Below are 20532 nucleotides of genomic sequence, written 5' to 3'. Positions count from 1 at the left end.
GCAGCACGTGGCACCCCACCAATCACTTTCTACAAATAGAACACATAGCATAACGCATAACTGTAGCATACACATAGCATGCGACGCAGGAAATCTTCGGTCGGATCAAGTCATGGAACTATAACGTCCAACAGGGTGACCAAAGTATTTTCTGCTCCTCTCAATACAATCCAGTCACGTTTCAGGCGTACGGTGTTGTATGTACCCTTTCGAAGGATCATGCCACGCATCTTATCCGGCAACTGTACATGCCTTGCTTGGCAATGAACAGCCAAAATCAGCACTACTGTACATACTAGGCGAATTAGAGTAAATTTTACGTAGAAGTGGACGCCGCTCTCCCGTTACCGACATGTAGCGCTTACATTTCAAGGCACCCGTGATTGCTCCTTGTAGGTAGATACGCAGGTCCGCTGGATAAAACTCATATAGTTTTCTCCACTGAAGCGATTTTCAGCTATCATCTCGCCGCCTGAACCTGATCTTGAAACCAGCGTGGTGACACAGATTTGTTTGTCACGTGATCTTTCTTTGTCACCGTCGCAGCTCGCCTTACAGCCAATCCACGTGCGATGAATGCATACACTTTCCCCCCACTAAACAGTACATCTTCTTCTATCTCATGGAATGCATGTCCACCACAAATCGGCTTGCCCCCAAGCCTAGAATGTGCAACATTCTCGGTCCCTATTGATTGGGATACGCCCTATGGCGAACACTTCGATCTTGGGCTCGTCAGGCTACCCGCAGCGCCTTCAAACACAACATCCAAGATTGGGTCCGTATTCATTAACCCAGGAGGCCCCGGTAGTGCAGCATCATCGCTGGTATCATTGATAGCGATAAGCGCATTCCCAGGCCAGACGCCTCAACTTCGGCCTGCGTTTGATATTATCGGACTTGATCCACGCGGTACTGGTATGAGCCATCAGGTAAAGTGCGACCCAGCAATATACGCAGAGGCTGTATCGCTATTTCCTCAGACAGAAGAGGAGTATGCTGCACTTGCCGACAAAAACAAGAGGTTGGGGGAATCATGCCGTGAATTAACGGGACCATTGCTTGAACACGTCGATACCATCAGCGCAGCAAAAGACCATGAAGCTATTCGCGTAGCACTTGGTAACGAGCCGATCAATTTCGTTGGATTGTCGTATGGATCGCAACTGGCTGCACAGTACATCAGTTTGTTTCCCGACAACGTCCGCACTCTTGTCCTTGATGCAATATCACAGCATTCGCAATCTGAAGCAGCAGACATCTTCATCGGCGCGTCGTCTTACGAGCTTGTTCTACAACACTTCTTCGCGTGGGCAGCTACTGATGCAAAGTCGCCACTTCACGGGCAGGACGTGAAAGCGCTGTGGCTAGATTTACTTGCCAGCGCAAAGGAAACACCGATACCCGCACTATCCTGTGACGGCATCAACTGCCGAGCAGCTGTGAGCGACGAAGACATTCTCTTCAATGCGCAGGGTCACCTGAATTTCCCTGGGGCAGGAATAGGTTTGGGCGCGTCCTGGGAGCTTCTCGCATCGGCACTGTTCAATGCTTCGCGCGGCGATGCAACTGCCTTGTCAACATCATCTGCAGGCCCCGATGTCTTTCCCCGGCTCGCGATTCAATGCCTGGATTGGGATCGCTCGGATTCGCTTGCAGAAGTCAAGGCCAAGATGGAAATGGCTAATGCATATTTTGGTCTGAACCATGGCGCAAATCACAGATGGGCTGCGCAACACGCGTGTATCGGATGGCCTGTTCCAGTGAAGAATCCGCCTCAGAAGTTAGACGTCAAGTCGGATACCACTGTACTCATGGTGACGAGCACGGGAGATGCTTCGACGGGAATCCCGTGGGCAGTAGGTATGTTGGAGGAGATCAAAAACTCAGTGTTGGTAGTTCGCCAGGGTGACGGGCACGGAAATTTACCTCTGGGTGGAGAGGCGGGCGACATAATCGTCGAGTACTTGATCACTGGTAAAGCTCCTGCACAAAGGTTCTTGACTACGAAATCATAAAGGCAGCGAAGTAGATGGAATGGATACACATTAACGCTATGAACAAGTCGGTCTAGTTCATCGTCCATGACGACCATTGATACCTTGCAGACAATATCTGACAAGACGAGACATGAGAAAAGGGCATCCGTAAACGTAGCCCAAAGTGTGATTCAAAAGAGGGATAAAAAGAATTGTAAGTCAGGGTATATACAGCTGCTCTGCCCTAGTATGTTCCCAAAAGGAGTCCTTCACGTACACATCTACAACAGAAGAGCGGCGACGGCACCGAGACCGGCAAGAGCGCTGCCGACCTTAACACTGGAAGCAGCACCAGTGAACTCGGGGATGGGAGCACCAGTACCGGTGGGGGCAGCGGTACCAGAGACGACAGGAGGGGCACCGCTGATGGCGGTGGAAGCCTCGGGAACCAGAGGAGTGCTGGTAGGGTAGACAGCAACGGTGGTTGGGTAGTAGGCAGAGCCACTGGAGGGAGCAACAGGAGTGTGGCCCATGGTCCTGGAAGGTGATTAGCAAGTGCTTGGAAGTGCTATTGGTATAATATAAGACTTACTTGGTGACAGTGACGGTGACCGGGGCGGGGCAAGTCTCGCTAGCAGCAGGGTACTGAGCAGCAACAGCTGCGACGAGGGAAGCGGCGATGATGGTGAAACGCATTTTGCTTATTGTTCTTGTTCTTGGTTGGAGAAGAAATGGGTATAGAACGAAAAGAGTTGTACGTGAGAGAGATACGTTGCTGTAAAGAATGTGGTTGGTTGTTTCAAAAGAGTGGCTAACAGTAGTGAATACTATTGATTATGTGGATGTTTGGATGGTAAGAAGAAGCAAAGGTAGCTATAGGCGAGACGTAGAGCAGCTCTTATACATGCCGCATATTAACAGTAGATGAAGGAGACCAGTGGATTGATGTAAATGGGGCGCACCAGCCTTGCTTGGGATCGACTGTGCCGGTTCATTTCCTCCGTGTCGGGGTGTGGATTGGATAGAGTATCATTGCACGAGCCACGGAGCGCAGGGTCAAAGGGTCGAAAGCTGGGGTGATAACGGAGATTAGGACGACGATCCATGAGCGGCAGAAGCAATGGTTGGATGGTGTATTTTCTCAGAGGCGGGACCATGGTGGAGTGAAATGCGCATTGCTCCATGTATGCTTGTAGTCATGCGTACTTTAGGGCGTTCTTCTTGCCATCAGTTTCGAAGTTCCACAATGCTACGTGCAGTGCATACGTAGTATTGGCCCTTGTAAAGCACACGCAGCGTTTCAAAACATGGCGCAATTATAGCCAGCGACCAAGACAGCGGGCTGTGGATAGATTAACCCCTCATCTTGATAGGAGCGGCACGAGATTATCACGCGCTTCTTGGCCTCCATCTGAGACGTTGGTGGGGCCCTTGCACTAGCTCGATTCGGCCTAGTTCGTTCTGGGAAGATATGAAGGTACCGTTCGATTGCGTACACTGTCACAGTTCAGTAAGACAACATCCAAGCAACGGATTGCCGACGTCATGTCTGACAACGAGTGGCAGTGCAGTAGACTCACGTGAGCAGGCTGGGAGTTTATCAGAGAGGCAGCAGGTCAAACCCTTCGCGCAACGTAGAAAAAAATGCATTCGCTAATCTTGGCATGGTTATAATCCTGGGGTATTGCTCTACTAATAGCATCCTCAGCCATGTCGCCATTGCGCCGACCCACTTCATGCGAGTGTCTAAGTACACCTGCAACGCCAAAAGCCGCCCTGAACCCCGCAGCCAACTATAGAGACACTCCACCTCACTTCACCCTTCCCATGATCGGGTCAGGCGGTGCATCATCTTCTGCAATAGCCTCTGCAGCTTTTGCTTTGACTGCATTCAACATGCCCCTATCGAAATCATCTCTGGTCCTCAACACGGCTTCGACCCAGCTAATACTGACATCCCGGTAGGCAGACTTGAACTGCACATAAGCAAACTGCACCTGGGACTTGTCGCATTCAAGCAAGTTGAGGAATTCTTGCACTGCACGCCATCGCTGCATAATGTCTGCGCCCTGCTCTCCGTACGACCTGAAAAACTCAAACGCAGTGAGGAGATCGTCTTTCATCTTGGCCCCGAACTGGTCCGTTCTCTTGAACTTTGCACCTTTGTTGCGTACGGCGCCCAGGTACTGTACTAGCAGCTCATCGGCAAGGGAATCGATAATCAGGTCACGCAGCGAGCGGTGAAGCTGTCCCTCGAATTCAGCAAGATAATCTCTGAAGGTCAAGATGATGGATGCCATGTCTGTTCTCGAATACCACTCCGGCGTAAAGAATTTGGTAAAGATGGGCTTGAAGTCCGTCAAGAAGATTAACTCGCAAAAGGTCTGTATGCAGTGCGACGAAATGTCAATGTATCCGTTCTTGACTTCGTCAATATTCTTGGACAACTTGTCAATCATGTAGTCTTGCGAAACAATGGGCGTTACTTCGCGCTCAAAGACACTCAAGAATGAAGCGCGGCCGCTGCCGTCTAGGTCGTCATCGATGCATATAATTTGGTCGTTTGCGAGCGCAACGAGCCATTCTTGGAAGACGGGCACTCCGTCTCCATCAAGCGTAGGATTGGCACCGACATATTTGGCCTTCTCTTCGTCTATGAGCTGAGTCCATATACGCTGGCGTGAAATCAAAGCGCGGAACATGGCATCTACCACACCGTCGGCCACGTCAGGACGCTGGCTGCTCGCTGCCACGCCAATATTTTGGCTGAACAGCGTCCAGACATCTCCCAGCGATCTTGTCTGGTAGATACCGTCGGGATTGATCTCATATGCAGATCTGTCCTGGTCCAGAAAGCTTTTTCTGTCCTGGCTATTGATACGCTCCATGTATTGATCCACTGCCTGGATGATGACTGAGCGATATGTGCGAATCAGCTCAGCACTACGGTTATCAATAACGTGCGGTTGTAGCTGCTCTTCCGAGAAACCGAGCTTCTGCATTTTGGTGTAGTACTTGTCCACCCAGTTGATAACACCGAGCAGGTACTGTGGTCCCAAGGCCTCGTCATCGGCGAAACTCATCAGGAAGTCGTGCATCTGAGTGTGGTAAATGTTGGTATATGTCTCAAAAATCTTCCACTTCTTGGGCATCAGATTAACCATGCCCAGTTTCACAGTGTTGAGGTTGTTAAAGTACCACTTGAAGTACTTTTCAATCTTCTCTGGGTCCTCCATGAACTTCTGTCTCACTTCGTTCATTTGCGCCTTGCAAACATATTCAATTGACGTGATGAACTTCTCCTTGTATCCACGAAGCTCCTTGGGGCCTTGAGCAATGGATTTGAAGCGCGAGGCAAGGTCTCCAAATTCTCTCTGAGCGTCCTGCAAAGCCTTGATCTTCTTGTCCGTCTTCTCCTCCTCCTCAACGACAACAGCCAGGCGCACTACCATGCCATCGTTGCCAGCCTGGACCAGCTCAATCAAGTTTATGCAAGCCTCGCCAACATGCCTGTCAAACCACTCGACGACATCGTCCAATCGCGTAAAGAGTTCTTGTACTGTAACGCCGCTTTCGAGAGTAAGATTGTCAATGAGCTCCGTGGAGCTGTCGCTGTTCTTGATCTGGCCTATGGCCTCGTCGCGGATGTCGCGCAGCTGCGTTAAGCCGTAGTGTACCTGCAGTAGGTTGGGCTGGTTGGCGGGATCTTGAGCGTCCTCTTCCAATAGCATCTCGAGGTTCTCCAGGCGCTGTGCGAAGCTCTCAATGTCATTTCGCATCTTCTCAACTGACTCAAAGTTCTTGTGTGTCTGGGCTACCAAGTTGATGTGAGGAAAGTCCTGGATCATGTTCTGGGCCTCTGCACATAGTTTGTCAATCTTCATCATCTCCTCTTTGATCAGATTGACGGTCCGCTGTCCCTCGGTGATGCTACTCATGCCCGATTGGGTCAGCTCCAGTTGCTCCTTAAGGCCATGGCGCAGTTGGCCATCGACGGCTGCTTTCTTGCGGGTGAATTCGGCCTTGAGGGCAGGGATCTTGTCGAGGTCCTCTGGATGTCGTAGCAGCTCAGCGAGCTTAACTGTCGCGGACTCGACATCGCCCATGGTGCTGAGCGGTGGTGGATTGGGGCAGGCGTGCGCCCATGCCCATGATAGGGTGAAAGTCGCAGGCGGTACAGGCGGGCGGCAGACAGTGGGTGGTGGTTGCGGTCTTGTTGTGTGGTGCGTGTAGTTACATGTGTGTCGTGTTCGTGTTGGGGTTCGGAGGTTCGAGGCGTGTGAATGGACGGCTGCAGTCAAGGCCTAGCGCGTCCGAGCCCAAGTTTCCATCCCCCGGTGCCCCCCTCCCCACGCCACCACCACGTTGTCGTCGACAAATTATACCACCCACACTAGAAGCCATGGCTGACGAAGAGCTGAATCTATACGACGAAATCGAAATCGAGGACTGTTTCTACGACGAGACACTGCAAATCTACCACCACCCATGTCCCTGTGGCGACCGTTTTGAGATTTCCATTTTCGACATGCGAGACGGCGAGGATATTGCGCGCTGCCCCAGCTGCAGCCTGATGATTAGGATCATCTTCGACCCAGTATGTGCCGCCCTTGTTCCTTCCGTACGTTGAAATTACTAACATTGCGCAGTCTGACCTGCCCCCAGAAAACGACGATGCGCCGCAGAGTGTTGCCATTGCCACCTAGACTTGCATCTTCTCATTCTACAAATCACCCGCGGAGACTTTATCTTTTCTTTTCAGGCCTCGCCCTTGCATCTATTATGGCGTTACATATCACGACGTTTGGAGCAACATGCGCACATAACAATTCTGGACTGGTCGCTACTTGGCTATGGACTACCCATTCCCAGGATGTGCGGTCTGAGCCACGTGCTACAGCAAATGTTGGTGGCCATTATCTGCTCCATTAGCGCGGAACCTCGTCATCAACGCTGACATCAACACCCAGCTCTTTCCTCAGAATCTCGGTGAGCGAGCTGCCGTCTCGCAAATATACCCAGTCTCCAATACCGCATCCTTCTTTTTCGCCCATACCTTCTTGGGACACGACCCAGTCGAAACGCTTTGGTCCAGATATGGGGGAGCTGAGCCAGATTTGCTTGTTTGGAGGTTGCTTGTTCAAGACAAATGTGTTGTTCTGGGATGTGACCTCGAGGACGCCAGACTGTTTATAGCCAAAAGCAAATTAGCGATCAGTTCAATGTCGATACATGTACATAGCACCGACATACCGAGTAATCCACCTCAATGGCCGGGTCGTTCTCTTGTGCCTCCTCTAGCCTCTGCTGTAGCTCGCCCAGGTAGTGGTCTGCGCGCTCGTGGAACTCTTGCATTGAGATGTCGGTCGCTTTGATTGGCGTTTCTTGGGAGGGAAGCTCCGGTGGCTTTGGGTCCTCGGAGTCAGGCATGATGCTCCGCAGGCTTGCGGATGCATGCAAGGGACGGAAGCATGTTGTGTTGGTAGTAGCTGGAGCTCTGCTGGCGATGACGCGACCAACAAGCAATTGGTCGCGAAGCGGCGAGCGCAGTGCACGACGAGCGACCACACTGGCGAAGCGAGTGGCTGCTGGTCTCATGATGAAATGTGAACTGGATTGTGCACGAGAAAGAGAAGTATAAGAACAGTAATAGTACAGTGTAGCGTGCGATGGATGCTTGGTGGTGATGGAGCAAGCGGCAGGAGCATGGACCCCCTCCTCGTCCTGCTCGCCTACGTACTATGTGGTGCTGCGATGTACGAACGTCCCCGCACCTGCAGCGGGCGGGGGCTCTCACCAACCAACTGCCACGACTGACCGCCAACCGCACCCCATCGCCCATCACCCGTCGCCCGTCGCCCGTCGCCATCATGATCAACGCCGTCCTGGTCTTCAACAATGCGGGACAGCCGCGGCTGACAAAATTCTACACCCAGCTGGTATGAGCACGTGACCTTTACCGTCACCTCCACCATCATCTGGCTGCTTGTGCGCGCGGCTAAACCAACGACGCGTAGGAAACCAGCGTCCAGCAACGCCTCATCTCCGAGATCTTCACTCTCGTCGCCAACCGTCCTAATTCAGCATGCAACTTCTTGCCGTGAGCCGCCCTCCATGCCGCCGTTTTTGCCCTCCGCGACCTGAGCTAATCTCGCTCCAGCCTTCCTCCGCTGCTCGCCAGCAGCTCCAAATCCTCGACTCCTAGCACCCCACATAACGACACGCCCTCCCTCGTCACTTACCGCCACTACGCGACGCTGTACTTTATTGTCATTTCCACTTCTACCGAGTCGCCCCTCGCTCTTCTTGACCTTATTCAAGTCTTCGTACAGGCACTTGATGGCCTTTTTGAGAATGTATGCGAACTGGACCTCATCTTTAATTTTGAGACGCTGCATGCCACATTGGGCGAAATGATTGTCGGCGGTGTGGTCGTCGAGACACAGCTTGACAAGGTCATACAGGCAGTCAAAGCCCAAGGCAGAGTCGCCAAAAGACCAGTAAATGAGGGAAAGAACCTCGGCGGTGGCGGCGGCGGCGGCGTTATGGGCGGTCTCACATTCGCTGGGCTGGGGCGGGGAGATGGTATTTGGGCTGGACGTTGAGGACCAGGAAACTAGACCCTTTCGAATGCCTACTTTCAACCATCCAAACAGCGACACCTTCCACCTTGGTATTGTGCCGAGATTATTTCTTGTCGATACGATAACAAGCCCGACTCGACGTTGGAGCCAAGCGTGCCTGAACACGTTTGCACCCTTTGGTGTTGCCTTGTGTCCCTGAGGGCTTGCCTCTTTGTCGGGGAAACGAGGTCCCGCGCTATTTACAATGTACCCGAGTTTTGTTTCGACCATACCATTGCAATGCTTCGACAGTGCATTTGCATTATTTCCGGCGGATTAATCTGGGGAGTTTTTCCGATATGTCAGAAACCTGGTAAACGTCAGGGGTTCGGTAGTTAATCGAAACCCAAGCGCCTAGCATCGTTGCCGAGCTAGGTTTAATGGAAACAAGCTTCAGTCTAATAAAGTCTAGTGCTTAAAGATCTAAGCCTAGTGCCTTGACATCTAAAGCCCCTTCATATACACATTGCGACAGAGAACAAATAGAGAAGAATCGCTCCAATGAATGGCTCCATGAGCTCATTTCCGCTCGTCCTGATTGCTGGACTGTTTCACAACGATACCAGGCATGCCAAACAAGCTTCCCTTGGCGCACGTACCTTCCTGTTCACAACAAGATCTATAAGAGCCACACTACTTCCACTGCCCTATGAATCACAAAACAATACCCATCACTCTCTCCATCCAACATCATGCGTTTCCTCTCTATTGTTTCCAGCCTTCTGTCCGTAGCCGCAGCCGCGACTATCGGTAAGCGTGCTATCACTCCGGGTACCCTCTCCCAGGTTACCTCCGGGTTTCAAGCACCTACCAAGGCAGGCTTCTTCATCTATGTTCCCAAGAAGCTTGCTGCCTCGCCGGGTCTGATTGTTGCCATTCATTACTGCGGTGGTTCAGCCCAGGCATACTACACCGGTAGCCCTTACAAGACCCTGTCTGAGCAGTATGGTTTCGTCGTAGTCTACCCAAGCTCGCCTCAATCATGCTGGGATGTGAGCAGCAAGAAGACTCTCACCCACAACGGTGGTGGAGACTCCAACAGCATTGCCAACATGGCCCAGTGGGCAATTCAGCAGTACAAGGTGGATACCAACAAAGTCTTCGTTACTGGTTCCAGCAGTGGTGCCATGATGACGGTACGCCTTTACCCTTTGCGCTTCTCAGAACTTATTTTACAATACTGACGTCAACATAGAATGTTATGGCTGCAACCTACCCCGAGCTGTTCAAGGCTGCCATCGCTTACAACGGAGTGCCAGCCGGTTGCTTCGCGTCCCCATCCGGTGCTGTTGCTGCCTGGAACAGCGACTGCGCTCAGGGCAAGGTCATCAAGACACCTGCTCAGTGGGCCAAGATTGCGACCGACATGTATCCTGGCTACTCTGGCTCTCGCCCCAAGATGCAAATCTACCACGGCAATATCGATACCACCCTCTACCCCCAGAACTACGCCGAGACAATGAAGCAGTGGGCCGGTGTCTTCGGTTACAACTACGACAAGCCCCAGAGCGTCCAGCAGAACACCCCTCAGACCGCTTTTACCAAGACTGTCTGGGGTCCCAATGTTCAGGGTATCCTTGCCGCCAACATTGGCCACACCGTCCCTATCCGGGGTGCCGACGACATGAAGTTCTTTGGCTTTGCCTAAGAATGTGCACATTTGTCGCCATGTTCATCGAGAACAATGCTTCAGGTGGGGGGGTGAACAGGTTGTTTGGTCGCATCATCATGGACACCGTCATCCAAAACCTTCTCCCACAGAAGCTTCGATTGTAAATATTTACTGTTTTTTTTGAATAGTTCTTTGTGACGCATTTTGCTGCGTACAACGGCTATTCAAACCCGTACATAAACCAAAATATCAACGATATGTTGCAAAGTACTTGTCTGCTTTCACATGTATCCTGAGTCTTTTACTGAGTGAAACTTGATGTCAATATTATATATTATGCTTCTTTTGGTTCTTCAACAAAGAAAAAAAAAGATTCCACTAAGCATCATCCAAACTATCAAAGCTAAACTTGCTCCCAAGCCTCGCTCCCCCGACACCATGCCCTGACAATCCACTTCCATAGCCACTCATATTCTGATACCGCACACGCATCGACTCGCCACTCCCCCGATTCGACCTCACTCTACTACTCTCATAATACTCGTCCACATCCCTCGGCGAGCTAACACCACGACACGCACGATGCTCGTATCGGCTCGACGGCCACTCGTGATACATGTCGTGGTCAGTAGTACCGGTATCGAAAACAGACGCTAGTGCTTTCCGCGTTGCGTTTTTTACCGCTGAGATGTGCACGCGGTGGGCGTGGGGGAGGCGCTGGGTTTGGTAGGGGGTAGGGGGGTAAGGGGGCAGAGTTGGGGTGGTGTACGACGACGACGACGACGAAAAGGAAGACGAGGTGGAGGTGGAGGGGAAGGATGAGGATGAGGAGGAAGAAGAAGAAGAATAGTCAGAGGGAAAAGACGAGGATGACGAGGTGGAGAGGATGGTGCGAGGGGGGAGAATATGCTTCTTAGCCAAGTGCCATTGTAGACGGGATTTTTCTTGCTGTCGTTTGAGGTACTTGTATTCGTCGCTGGGGAGGCTGTGGGATGTGGGTGAGGTGGGGTGGTAGTAGGCTGGGGTGCTGTAAGGGGGCATTGTGATTCTGTGTGTGTGTGTGTGTGTGGTGTGAATGTGACGATGACTGTGCCTTTTCTCGTCTGGTTAGATCGGATTTGTCTGCTCTGACTTTTAGTTTGCTTGATTGGTGTTCTGATGATATTAGAGATTAGATGGAAACATTTTTTAAATACCAGTGCAAGGACTCGGTGGGTGTGGTTGAGACGAGACATTGTTTTTGCACTGTTTATTGTGTGCATGGATAATGTTCAGATGGGAGGCAATTCACAGTAGGAATAGATGGATATGGCGACGGAGTTCACACATACTTGGTTGGGTTGGAGACTTTGAACAGAAAAGTCATAAGTGAAATGGGAGGTGTGAATTCAAACACGTTTATGACATTTGAGATGATAAGATTCATCGCACGGATATTCTATTTGATCTAGACATCTAAAATGTATGCACAAATTTTGAACCAGCTAATTATGCCCTCTTAATCCCATAATTTCGAAACACACATCTCAGATATTTTTTCAGCCTCATTGCCCTTATCCCCCTCCTTACCGCTGGTCGCGCATCATCATTGGGATATATCTTCGCTTCCTCATGCGCAGAGGCTGCCGGTAGCGAAGATTGCGAGAGCAGAGGATAGTATGGAAAGTCGTCCTCGTTGATATTTTGTAACCTAGTTTTAACTTCTGGGCCAAAGATTGGTTCTTGCTCAGTTATGGGATAATGCCGTCTATCAGGTGTCTCAGTATTTTCCCGTTGTATATGCGGCTCAGCATCAGCATAGAGATCCATATGATCTGGTAGTATGTCGCTCACTCTAGCATCTACAGATCGCCAAGTTACTTGATCATTTTCTTGGGTACTACCCGTTGAAGTGGACAGTGAATATGTGGATGTATATGATGTATTGGAAGTTGTCAAGGTATCTCTACCATAAAAAAGTTGAAGTACAGGAGAATCTGGGCGAAGGCTTTCTTCTGAGGGGGTAGGACTGAGTAGGAATGTTTGGTTGACTGGAGGTTGGGTTCCTGTGATGCTAGCGAGGACTTGTTTGGAAAGACGTAGGAGATTGGACGGAAATTCCCGAGGATCAATGTTCGAGGTCATCTTGAGTCTGTCCCTGTAGATGTTATGAGAGGAAATGCATGTAATAATTATTGTAAAAATGCAGCACTGAATTTTTTGCGGAATGGGTATTGTGTCAAGTACGATCATAAATAGACAAAATCTTAACTGTGTTACTGGATAAATTTCACCCAACATAAGTGATCCCTGATCAAGAACCCTATGCTCGAGAACTTTTCCGATTGCATTTACTATCCACCTATTAAAAGCGAAAAAAAATGCAATTGTTCAAAGACACTGTTAACAACTAGACGTTGTTGGAACAAAGACTTGAACAAGATACGCGACCTGTGCAGTACAGCAACAAAGAAACACTCGGGTCTGTACAAAAGAACACGGCATGTCAGAGCACACAAGTCGACACACATTGCACTTGAGAGTCACTACTGAAAATAAATAATGAATTGTATATGGCAAGAGACCAGATCTTGTAGTCGAGGATATTGAGCATATGTGGAATGACTAGATATGCTAACGAATATTGCCAACTACGTTGATGTTGTGTGGAGCAATCTTCTTCTGTTAACAAAATGAATCTCTACTAAGTGTATGAATCATCGTAACCTCTGCGAAGGAAAAAAACAGTGAGCGAGGGAAGCAGCTGATTTCGAGAATTGCATGCTGGATTACAGATACCATCACGTGATATCACAAGTATGGGCGGCTAGTAAGCAAAAAATGCCGCAGAATGCGGTGAGAGCAATTTGGGCTTAGCAAAGCGGTCAATTCACGGGCGGCCGAAAGGCCTGGATCAAGATAGGCATCGGAGAACGGCAACGTGGTGATTAGTCTTGAAGATAAGCGAGAACGCGCTGCAGGGAGCAAGTTAAGCTTCAGTGGAGGCCGCTGATTGGACAATGTCTCTATGCGCAGCTGAAGTGTGTTCCTTGGCGTTACTGCCTCGACTAAAGACGTAATTGCTCTAGCAGCTCCGCAAACCATAGAAGAGAACGTGGCGTATACTGTCGCTTTGCTTAGATGCGTACGGAATCTTCCATACGTCTGCAGTGTAGAACCGTTTTGTCTTTGGGTGCGTCGTAGGTGCCAGGTGCCAGGTGCCAGGGATTCACACAATTCTCTGTCAAGTACGAGTACTGCCTACTCTTGAATCGGCCGGCCTATTAGACAGAAATCTGACATCACATGACCCCTCTCTAGTGATACCGTTGATTTGTGGTACTATCACTTGATAAGCGTCAGGACCATGACGAAGATTCGAGACTGCGGCTCGGAAAATAGTATAACCGATATGCAAAGCCGTCTATTTAGCGCTGTGCAAAAGAATCGTGTCTATAGATGTAGACATTGGAAACTAGAGTGAAATGTCATAGGCAAGAAAGCACGCCTCTGTAAATAACGCCGTATATGTCAAACTCCATTTTGGGTAGGCAGAAGCATCACGCAGTGATGGGTAGTCTGCGGTGAATTACATGAGAAAATCGAAGCTCGGGTTCGAGAGATCAACGCCGGCTTTTCAGGCCAGCCCTTGCGGCTGTAGACCGTCGCTCTGGCTTAGATTCATCCTCGCTTTCAGAGGCACCACCATCATCCATGCCGTCGCTCATGGGGTCTGACATGTCCTCGCCTTCGTCGTCGTCCGTTTCTTCGGCCTCGTCATCAATGAGATCGTCATCCGAACCTTCGCTGTCCTCGTCTGAAACGTCATCCATTTCCATATTCAAGCCCATTTCGTCCGAAGAACTGTCCTCGTCGTCATCCATCTCTGCGCGCAATCTTTTTGGTGTCGCAGTGGGTCCCTCAACCGACTCGTCGTCGGAGACATAGTCATCCTGACCTTCGACGTAGATGAGGGCCTCGTCGGCATCGTCCTTGGCGGCTTGGTTTCGTTTCCTTAGGTCGAGTTGGGCCTGAAGCATGTCCAGACGGCCCTTTAGCGACATGAGAGGCATCAGGCCGCTCGAGCGCTCCTTGAGTACTTTGTTGAGTGCGGTGAGTTGCTTGACGATTTGCGGCTGCGATGCCAGATATCCACCGTGGGCGGCGCTGTGTAAGATTAGAGTCAGCGTGTGTCTTATGTGCAGTGGACTTGCGAAAGCTTACAGTGACCACTGCACCCAGGCCATCAGCATGCCTGCACGACCAGGGCTCCGATGCAGGCGCTCGGCCAATCTCTGCAACAGTGTTCCTACGAGGGGCGATGGCAGCCGTTCTACGGTGGCATATACCGATTCTACATCGACGACCTGCAGACAGGAATCGAGAAGCTCCTTGTCGTTTGTGCGCAACGCCTGGGTGAGGACGGTGCCGAGAGAGTTTGCATTGGGCGGCGCAAGCGGGCGGTCTTTTGTCGCAGCTACGGTGCGCTCTGGGTTTGGCTCGAAAGCATCCTCGACGCTAATGATGCGCGACTCTTGCACGGGCTCGGGAGCCTCTGCACGCAAGCGGTCGCCGAAGGTAACGTCTTCATTGTCTTCATCTGCGGCGGCATTGGGGGCGGTCGTGTCTTGGTCGATGCTGGTGTGTGCGGAGTGGCCGTGCGCATCATCGGAATCGTCATCGCTCTGCTCGTCGGCGCTGCTGATTTCAATGACGTCCGCATCTGCCATGTGGGCATCGGCAGGTCCTTGGATGGCAGCCGTGGAGTCGTCGACCTTTTCAGCGCGCGAATTCTTGAGGCCGATGGTTTTGGCCGTGGGCTTGGCCGTGCTGCCGCCAGCTAGCGCCTTGAGGCCATGCTGGCGGGCTGTGGCAGAGGGATGCGGCTGGGCCAACTTTGCCTTCTTCGCGGGCGGGGCGCGGTCGCGCGGGCGGGGGGCTGAGAGAGCGGCAGGCATTGTGAAGGGGCTCTTGATGGGGGAGCAGGCGGCGTGGTTGGAGCGTGGCAGCGAGGAAGACGAGAGGTCGACAAGGCCGTGGTGCTGTCAGGCTGGAGCAGCACGCGCAGAGATGCAAGTGGTCGCAAAAAATTTGGAAAGAGCGCATTAGCGACCCCTGCACGCACGGGCCTCGGCGACAGGGATCATGGTACGGTGAAGAGCTGGCCCACGGATGGTTGATGGCAACGCTCCACGGCGCGGGCAGCAGCAGCACCAAGTGTCGCAGCGTCGTCGGCGCGTGGGCAGCAGCAGAGGGCGGGCAGAGGGGTGGTGCAGCGGCGCGCACACGCAGCGGTCGATGCAGCGGGTGCGGGGCGGCAGGGCGGCAGGCTGGAGGCAGAGGCAGAGAGGCAGCGAGGCAGAGGCAGAGGGTGGTGGTGCAATGGCCGGCAAGGACACGTACCCCGTCCAGGTTAGTGGCAGGTCAGGGGCTCCGGCAGGGCTTGGCTCGGAGATGGAAGGGCCGGGCTACTTAACCCCAATGCCTCTCCTCTCGCGTCTGTCTTCGACGTTCTTGCGTCCATTGTCCTGATCTGCCTCCAATCACTACGCGCCTGCTCCCCATCACCCTAGCCTTACTCGCACCCCGCCACACTCGCACCCCTCGCCCACGCTGCCCGCGCCCACCTGCCCACCACCACGGCCTCCACGACCACGCACACCACTGTAATACTTGCGACTTGAATCCCTCCTCGCCCCCCCGGCCGGCCTGCACCCAACCTGCGCCTGCACCGCGCTAGTCCTCACCATCCCTGCGCATCCTCCATCGCCCGCCATTGTGGTGTTGGACGTGCTTGTGCCTGTGCCTGTGCCTGCGCCCGCTGCTCCGCTCCCACGCTTGTCGCTGCCTCAGAACCAAAGTCCGCCCGCCCTCGCCTTCACCTCGACCCATCCGCTGAGCGCCCCACGCCCGACGCGTCGGCCTTCGCAGAGGCTCATTGGCCGCTGCACAACGTCCGGCTTAGCCCCGACCGCCGCCTCTTCACCGTCTCGCCGCCGCCACTTGGTACGTAGTCACGTGCGTTTCAGCCTCCCCAACATATATGCTTGTCGTGCTGCCCCTCTGTTGTTGCTCGCGTTGCTCCCCACGCTAGTCGCACACCCCCGCCCCACCTCTGCTGCCCGCGCGCCGACATTGCACATCACACTGTACTCTGCCCTTCTACCGTCGCCCTGCCTCCCCTCTCGCTCACTGGTTACGCGTCTAGTGCGTAGTCGCGCACGCGCATGCAATGGCTGTCGCTAACAGCCCCAGATTGGCAACGCCCCCAGGCAGTCCTGCTTCCCTGTCAGCCGCGCGCAAATCCGACTTTCTCTTTCATGGCCCTATGGCAGTAATGACCTCGCCTGCTGTCGACAAAACTTCCTTGGACCTGAAGGTGAGCGCTTTTGCGCCGGCAGACGCCATGGCAGTCGACACTGAAACAAATGGGTAAGTCACCCTCTGCGCAGCCTTGCGCCTGCCTGCCTGCCTCCCCCCCTCCCTCCTTCCCCTTGCGCAATGTCCATTAATGCCTGGCAGCGTGCACGACGTCCTTTTTGACGACCCACAAACCAATGGCAAAGTCGCCGACGACCCGGCCCAACCGAAACCAACCCTAAACGGCAATCACGCAGCCCCCGACACGTCAGCGCCTGCCAATGAGCCTGCCATCGAGTCTGCCATCGAGCCCACGACCAACGTCTCATCTGGAATCGATGGCATCGCACAGTATCTGCCAGACAGCCAGCCAGATATCAACTCGCTGTTTGGCGACTCGGACATTAGTGCGACTGTGACAAACGCCGTTGAGGCGCCTACATCGGACGTGCGCGACGAGCCGGCACCAGCTCCACAACCGCCTACAGACACCCAGGCAACAAGCGACAGCACCCAACAAGTACCCGAGACGCAGATCTCGCCCAAGCAAGAGGAACCGGCTCCAGAAAGCATGGACACTTCTGCCGACGCACCCGAGCCCACCCTTGGCGAGTCTTCTGGCGCGCCGACAAAACCCATGGATGACTTGAAAATCCACACGAGTGCGGATGACGCTACTGCGCCTGCCCCATCAACACAATCACCGGCGATTGTAGACCGCGAGATGGAAGATGCGCCATTGTCCGGCAAAGTCCGCCCGCGCGAAGACGATGACGATGATGTTCCTGACGCAAAGCGCACAAAGACGGATGACGAAACGGCCCCCCAGGCCGAAGTCAAGCCATCCGCACTGCCAAGCCAGCCCGAGCAGACCAACGGCAACAGCGCTACCCCGGGCCCAGCATCGGAGTCTGCACAAGAAGCCTCCGGCGTCCACAAGGCAGTCGATTGGGAGGAATGGCCGACCACGCCCTTGACCGAAGCCCAGAGCAAATTCTTGCTTGAACGGATACGGAATACTAAAAAGATCAAGGTCTCACTAGCGTTCAAGGATCCTGTTGACCCCGTAGCGCTCAACATCCCAACCTACTATGACGTTGTCAAGCACCCTATGGATTTGACCACCATGGAGGCCAAGTTGAAGGAGAAAAAGTACAAGTACGTGAGGGACTTTATGGCAGATCTTGATCAAATGATTACCAACAGTGAGCTATTCAACAACAAACAGCACCCAGTCACGCAGGCCGGATACAATCTGCGCGCCTACTTCTTGAAGGGTATGGGTAAGATGCCTCGCGGCGCTGCTGCTGAAGAGCCGCCCAAGCCAGCAAAGGCCAAGAAGCCGTCAGTCAACACTGCGCAAAAGGCCAGGCGTGAGTCACGCGTTGCACCGCCCAACGTCAAGTCTCCCGCCGTCCCTACGCCAGCTGCCACATCACCGCAGGCTGCTTGGCCACTGCAACAAGATGGCACTCCGCTAATTCGTCGTGATTCATCTACTACAGATGGTCGACCAAAGCGCGAGATCCACAGGCCCTCCAAAGACCTGCCCTACTCGAATGCAAAGCCGAGAAGGAAGAAGTTCCAGCAGGAGCTCAAATTCTGCGAATCTGTGATCACCGAGCTTATGAAGCCAAAGTACAGCACTCTTACTTACCCCTTTACCTCTCCGGTAGACCCTGTCGCTCTCAACATCCCTTCGTATCTCAAAATCATCAAGAAGCCCATGGACTTTGGCACCATTGAGAAGAACCTCAAGAACGGTGTCTACCAGAGTGCAAAGGACTTTTATGCCGATGCTCAGCTCGTGTTCCAAAACTGCTACAAGTTCAACCCCGAAGGTGACGCTGTCAACCAGATGGGCCACAAGCTCGAGGAACTCTTTGAGAGCCTGTGGAAGGAAAAGGCAGACTGGCTCGCCCAGCATGCACCTCCTCCCGAGCATTCTCCAAGCGATCTCTACTCTGACGAGGAAGACGACGAGGACGAAGAGGATGAGGAGATAGATCCAGCTACTGCGCAAGCCCAGGCCCAGTTTATTGCTATCCAGCAGCAAATTGCTGCCCTGAATGCGACTGCCCAGCAGCTACTGCAACAGCAAACGGGCGCCAAGCGTGCCTCGCCCAAGCTGCCTGGCAAGAAGAAGAAGGGCACCGGGCAATCTGCAAAGAGGAAGAGCCTGCCTCTGGCGGTGCCACCTCCAGCCAAGCCCATCAAGAGCGCGCCGGTGAAGAAGGCAAAGGCACCTGCACCTCTCAGCTTTGCCCAGAAGCAGGAGATTTCCGAAAGTATTAGCACTCTTGGAGATGCCGAGATGCATCGAGCAGTGCAGATTATCCGAAATGGATGCCCGCACCTTGCTAGTGTCAATGACGACGAGATGGAGCTTGACATGGACGAAATCAATGACGACACGCTTAGAGAGCTGTTGAAGTTCATCAAGTCTCTGCGCGGTCCGAAAGGAGGTGCGGTAGCCGATGACGATTTCGAGCCACCAAGACCAGTATCGAAGCAGACGGCGAGCCGGCCCAAGAAGAACAAGCCCATGGGCAAGTCAGAGCAGGAAGACAACATGCGCAAGATCCAGGAGAAGTTGCAGTCGTTCCAGGGCGGTGCATCGGGATCCAGCCAGTCTCCACCTGGTAAGTTGTCAGTGCTTGATCCAGGCAATCATCCACTAACCTATGCAGTGCACGATGCATCCAGCGACGACGATGAGTCGAGCGGCTCTGAAAGCGAAGAAGAGTAAACCTCTTCGGCACACCCTCTTGTTTCCGCGTGACTTGCTCGCCTGCCATGCTCTGCCCTACCCCTGTTCTGCCCTGCGTGTGTTCGATGATTGGTCCAGCTTCATCCCTTCTCTTCCCTGTATGAATGAACAGCCTTGAGCTTCTTGGTGCGGTCGATCAGGTATCGCCACGGACTACCAAGGGCTGAAGCGGAATGTTAGTGCGTGCTTTAATATCTGCGCGTCCTCATTCACTCACCCATTTGCACGTCACCCTTCTCATACCCACATACACAACGTTTGTATAGTATTCTCTTCGCGACCAGATCCCCCCCCCCCCCCTTAGCGGTACCTTGATGATGGTACCCATGCCGACAATGGATTACGAGTGACGACGAGGTTTATCTTTTGCGCTGGTCCATCTAGTTGAGGACATGGGCTGCTCGCTGTACCCAGCATTTGGCGTGGTGTGGTTGTAAAGACGGAGGACATTTCGAGTAGTCTTTTTGCTGTATGAATACGCTGCGCGAGGTTGGCAGCCAAAACAAAATGCAGATAATTTGCAGATAATTTGTCCAATGCGTCTGTTGCCGTGTTCATTGGTGCGTGATGTTGCGTGCTTCTTCAGTCGGGCCTTTGTCTTGTTGAGTACTCGAAGCTGGGTCGTACCCAAGGACGGGGTCGACAGGCCGAGGATAGGGGAGAGATGCCGACGTATGTGTGTAGAGGGTGAGCGAGTGACGTAGAGAAAGGCCGTGTGTAGCAATTGTCGTGTATTGCTTTACTGCTCGTGGTTGGATGCGTTGGATGCCTGCATGAGCGTCTCTTCAGGGGGCGAGGCAGTAGTACTAGCCGGTGGTTGATCAGGCAAGCCAGTACCGAGGGGTTACGGGGTGGTGCAAAGGCCAGTCCCTCAGGACGGTCGTGTGTAGCGCTGTGCATGAGGAGTGCATCCTAAGAGAGTGGGGGAACCAGATACTGTACGCCTTGTCGCTGGCTCCGCATATGCATCGTGTAAGCGTCGTGTGACGGCAGCGGACAAGCCGCGCCAGGAAGAGGGACGTAGTCTCGACAGTCGGGGACGCATGCAGAAAACAAAGTTAGGTTAGGAGAAGCAGGGGCGATAGCCTGGACAATCCAAGCAAAGCACACGCTGCAATGTAGTGAGGGAGGAAAAGGGAGAGTGAGAAAGAAGGTGTTGTCCGGGAATAGTGGCTGTTCTGTCTCTGCAAGCGGAGGTGGAGGGTGGGG

General features: G+C 53.0%; 10 protein-coding genes across 10 annotated transcripts; 5 read left to right on the top strand and 5 right to left on the bottom strand.

Moving 5' to 3' along the window:
• Nucleotides 1–78: 78 nt before the first annotated feature.
• On the top strand, nt 79–2215 carry PSV08DRAFT_215546 (Alpha/Beta hydrolase protein; the record flags this gene model as incomplete). Its single annotated transcript, XM_014229193.1, has 3 exons — nt 79–144; nt 325–392; nt 740–2215. The coding sequence occupies 3 exons, from the start codon at nt 79–81 to the stop codon at nt 2016–2018; spliced, it is 1413 nt and encodes a 470-aa protein (XP_014084668.1). The 3' UTR covers nt 2019–2215.
• Nucleotides 2216–2260: 45 nt separating this feature from the next.
• On the bottom strand, nt 2261–2675 carry PSV08DRAFT_384032 (uncharacterized protein; the record flags this gene model as incomplete). The annotated part of the gene is made up of 2 exons (XM_014229194.1): nt 2261–2516; nt 2572–2675. 2 exons carry the CDS (start codon nt 2673–2675, stop codon nt 2261–2263), a joined length of 360 nt encoding a protein of 119 aa, XP_014084669.1.
• A 931-nt stretch (nt 2676–3606) lies between these two features.
• Nucleotides 3607–6236, bottom strand: PSV08DRAFT_194811 (exocyst complex component Sec6-domain-containing protein). The gene has a single exon (XM_014229195.2). The coding sequence runs from the start codon at nt 6083–6085 to the stop codon at nt 3791–3793; it is 2295 nt and encodes a 764-aa protein (XP_014084670.1). The 5' UTR covers nt 6086–6236; the 3' UTR covers nt 3607–3790.
• Nucleotides 6237–6339: 103 nt separating this feature from the next.
• PSV08DRAFT_265356 (uncharacterized protein) lies at nt 6340–6789 on the top strand. The gene is made up of 2 exons (XM_014229196.2): nt 6340–6576; nt 6629–6789. Exons 1-2 carry the CDS (start codon nt 6382–6384, stop codon nt 6683–6685), a joined length of 252 nt encoding a protein of 83 aa, XP_014084671.1. The 5' UTR covers nt 6340–6381; the 3' UTR covers nt 6686–6789.
• Nucleotides 6790–6798: 9 nt separating this feature from the next.
• On the bottom strand, nt 6799–7628 carry PSV08DRAFT_265346 (uncharacterized protein). Its single transcript, XM_014229197.2, has 2 exons — nt 7233–7628; nt 6799–7165 (listed from the first exon to the last, which is right to left on the bottom strand). The coding sequence occupies exons 1-2, from the start codon at nt 7575–7577 to the stop codon at nt 6908–6910; spliced, it is 603 nt and encodes a 200-aa protein (XP_014084672.1). The 5' UTR covers nt 7578–7628; the 3' UTR covers nt 6799–6907.
• A 221-nt stretch (nt 7629–7849) lies between these two features.
• On the top strand, nt 7850–8584 carry PSV08DRAFT_171499 (clathrin adaptor complex small chain-domain-containing protein; the record flags this gene model as incomplete). Its single annotated transcript, XM_014229198.1, has 3 exons — nt 7850–7918; nt 7997–8079; nt 8140–8584. The coding sequence occupies 3 exons, from the start codon at nt 7850–7852 to the stop codon at nt 8582–8584; spliced, it is 597 nt and encodes a 198-aa protein (XP_014084673.1).
• Nucleotides 8585–9258: 674 nt separating this feature from the next.
• On the top strand, nt 9259–10250 carry PSV08DRAFT_407184 (carbohydrate esterase; the record flags this gene model as incomplete). Its single annotated transcript, XM_014229199.1, has 2 exons — nt 9259–9738; nt 9798–10250. The coding sequence occupies exons 1-2, from the start codon at nt 9295–9297 to the stop codon at nt 10248–10250; spliced, it is 897 nt and encodes a 298-aa protein (XP_014084674.1). The 5' UTR covers nt 9259–9294.
• A 342-nt stretch (nt 10251–10592) lies between these two features.
• PSV08DRAFT_243610 (uncharacterized protein) lies at nt 10593–11255 on the bottom strand (the record flags this gene model as incomplete). Its single annotated transcript, XM_014229200.1, has 1 exon — nt 10593–11255. One exon carries the CDS (start codon nt 11253–11255, stop codon nt 10593–10595), a length of 663 nt encoding a protein of 220 aa, XP_014084675.1.
• Nucleotides 11256–13576: 2321 nt separating this feature from the next.
• Nucleotides 13577–15151, bottom strand: PSV08DRAFT_358891 (Dip2/Utp12 family-domain-containing protein; the record flags this gene model as incomplete). Its single annotated transcript, XM_014229202.1, has 2 exons — nt 13577–14360; nt 14418–15151. 2 exons carry the CDS (start codon nt 15149–15151, stop codon nt 13817–13819), a joined length of 1278 nt encoding a protein of 425 aa, XP_014084677.1. The 3' UTR covers nt 13577–13816.
• A 1274-nt stretch (nt 15152–16425) lies between these two features.
• PSV08DRAFT_384025 (uncharacterized protein) lies at nt 16426–19621 on the top strand (the record flags this gene model as incomplete). The annotated part of the gene is made up of 3 exons (XM_014229203.2): nt 16426–16625; nt 16716–19195; nt 19244–19621. 3 exons carry the CDS (start codon nt 16426–16428, stop codon nt 19300–19302), a joined length of 2739 nt encoding a protein of 912 aa, XP_014084678.1. The 3' UTR covers nt 19303–19621.
• Between the last annotated feature and the right edge of the window lie 911 nt (nt 19622–20532).

The sequence above is a fragment of the Bipolaris maydis genome (genome assembly GCF_028858645.1).
Source record: "Bipolaris maydis strain C4 unplaced genomic scaffold PSV08scaffold_2, whole genome shotgun sequence".
NCBI classification, from domain to species: domain Eukaryota; kingdom Fungi; phylum Ascomycota; class Dothideomycetes; order Pleosporales; family Pleosporaceae; genus Bipolaris; species Bipolaris maydis.
Note: the sequence above shows the minus strand (reverse complement) of the source record. Positions and strands in the feature narration are given on the sequence as shown.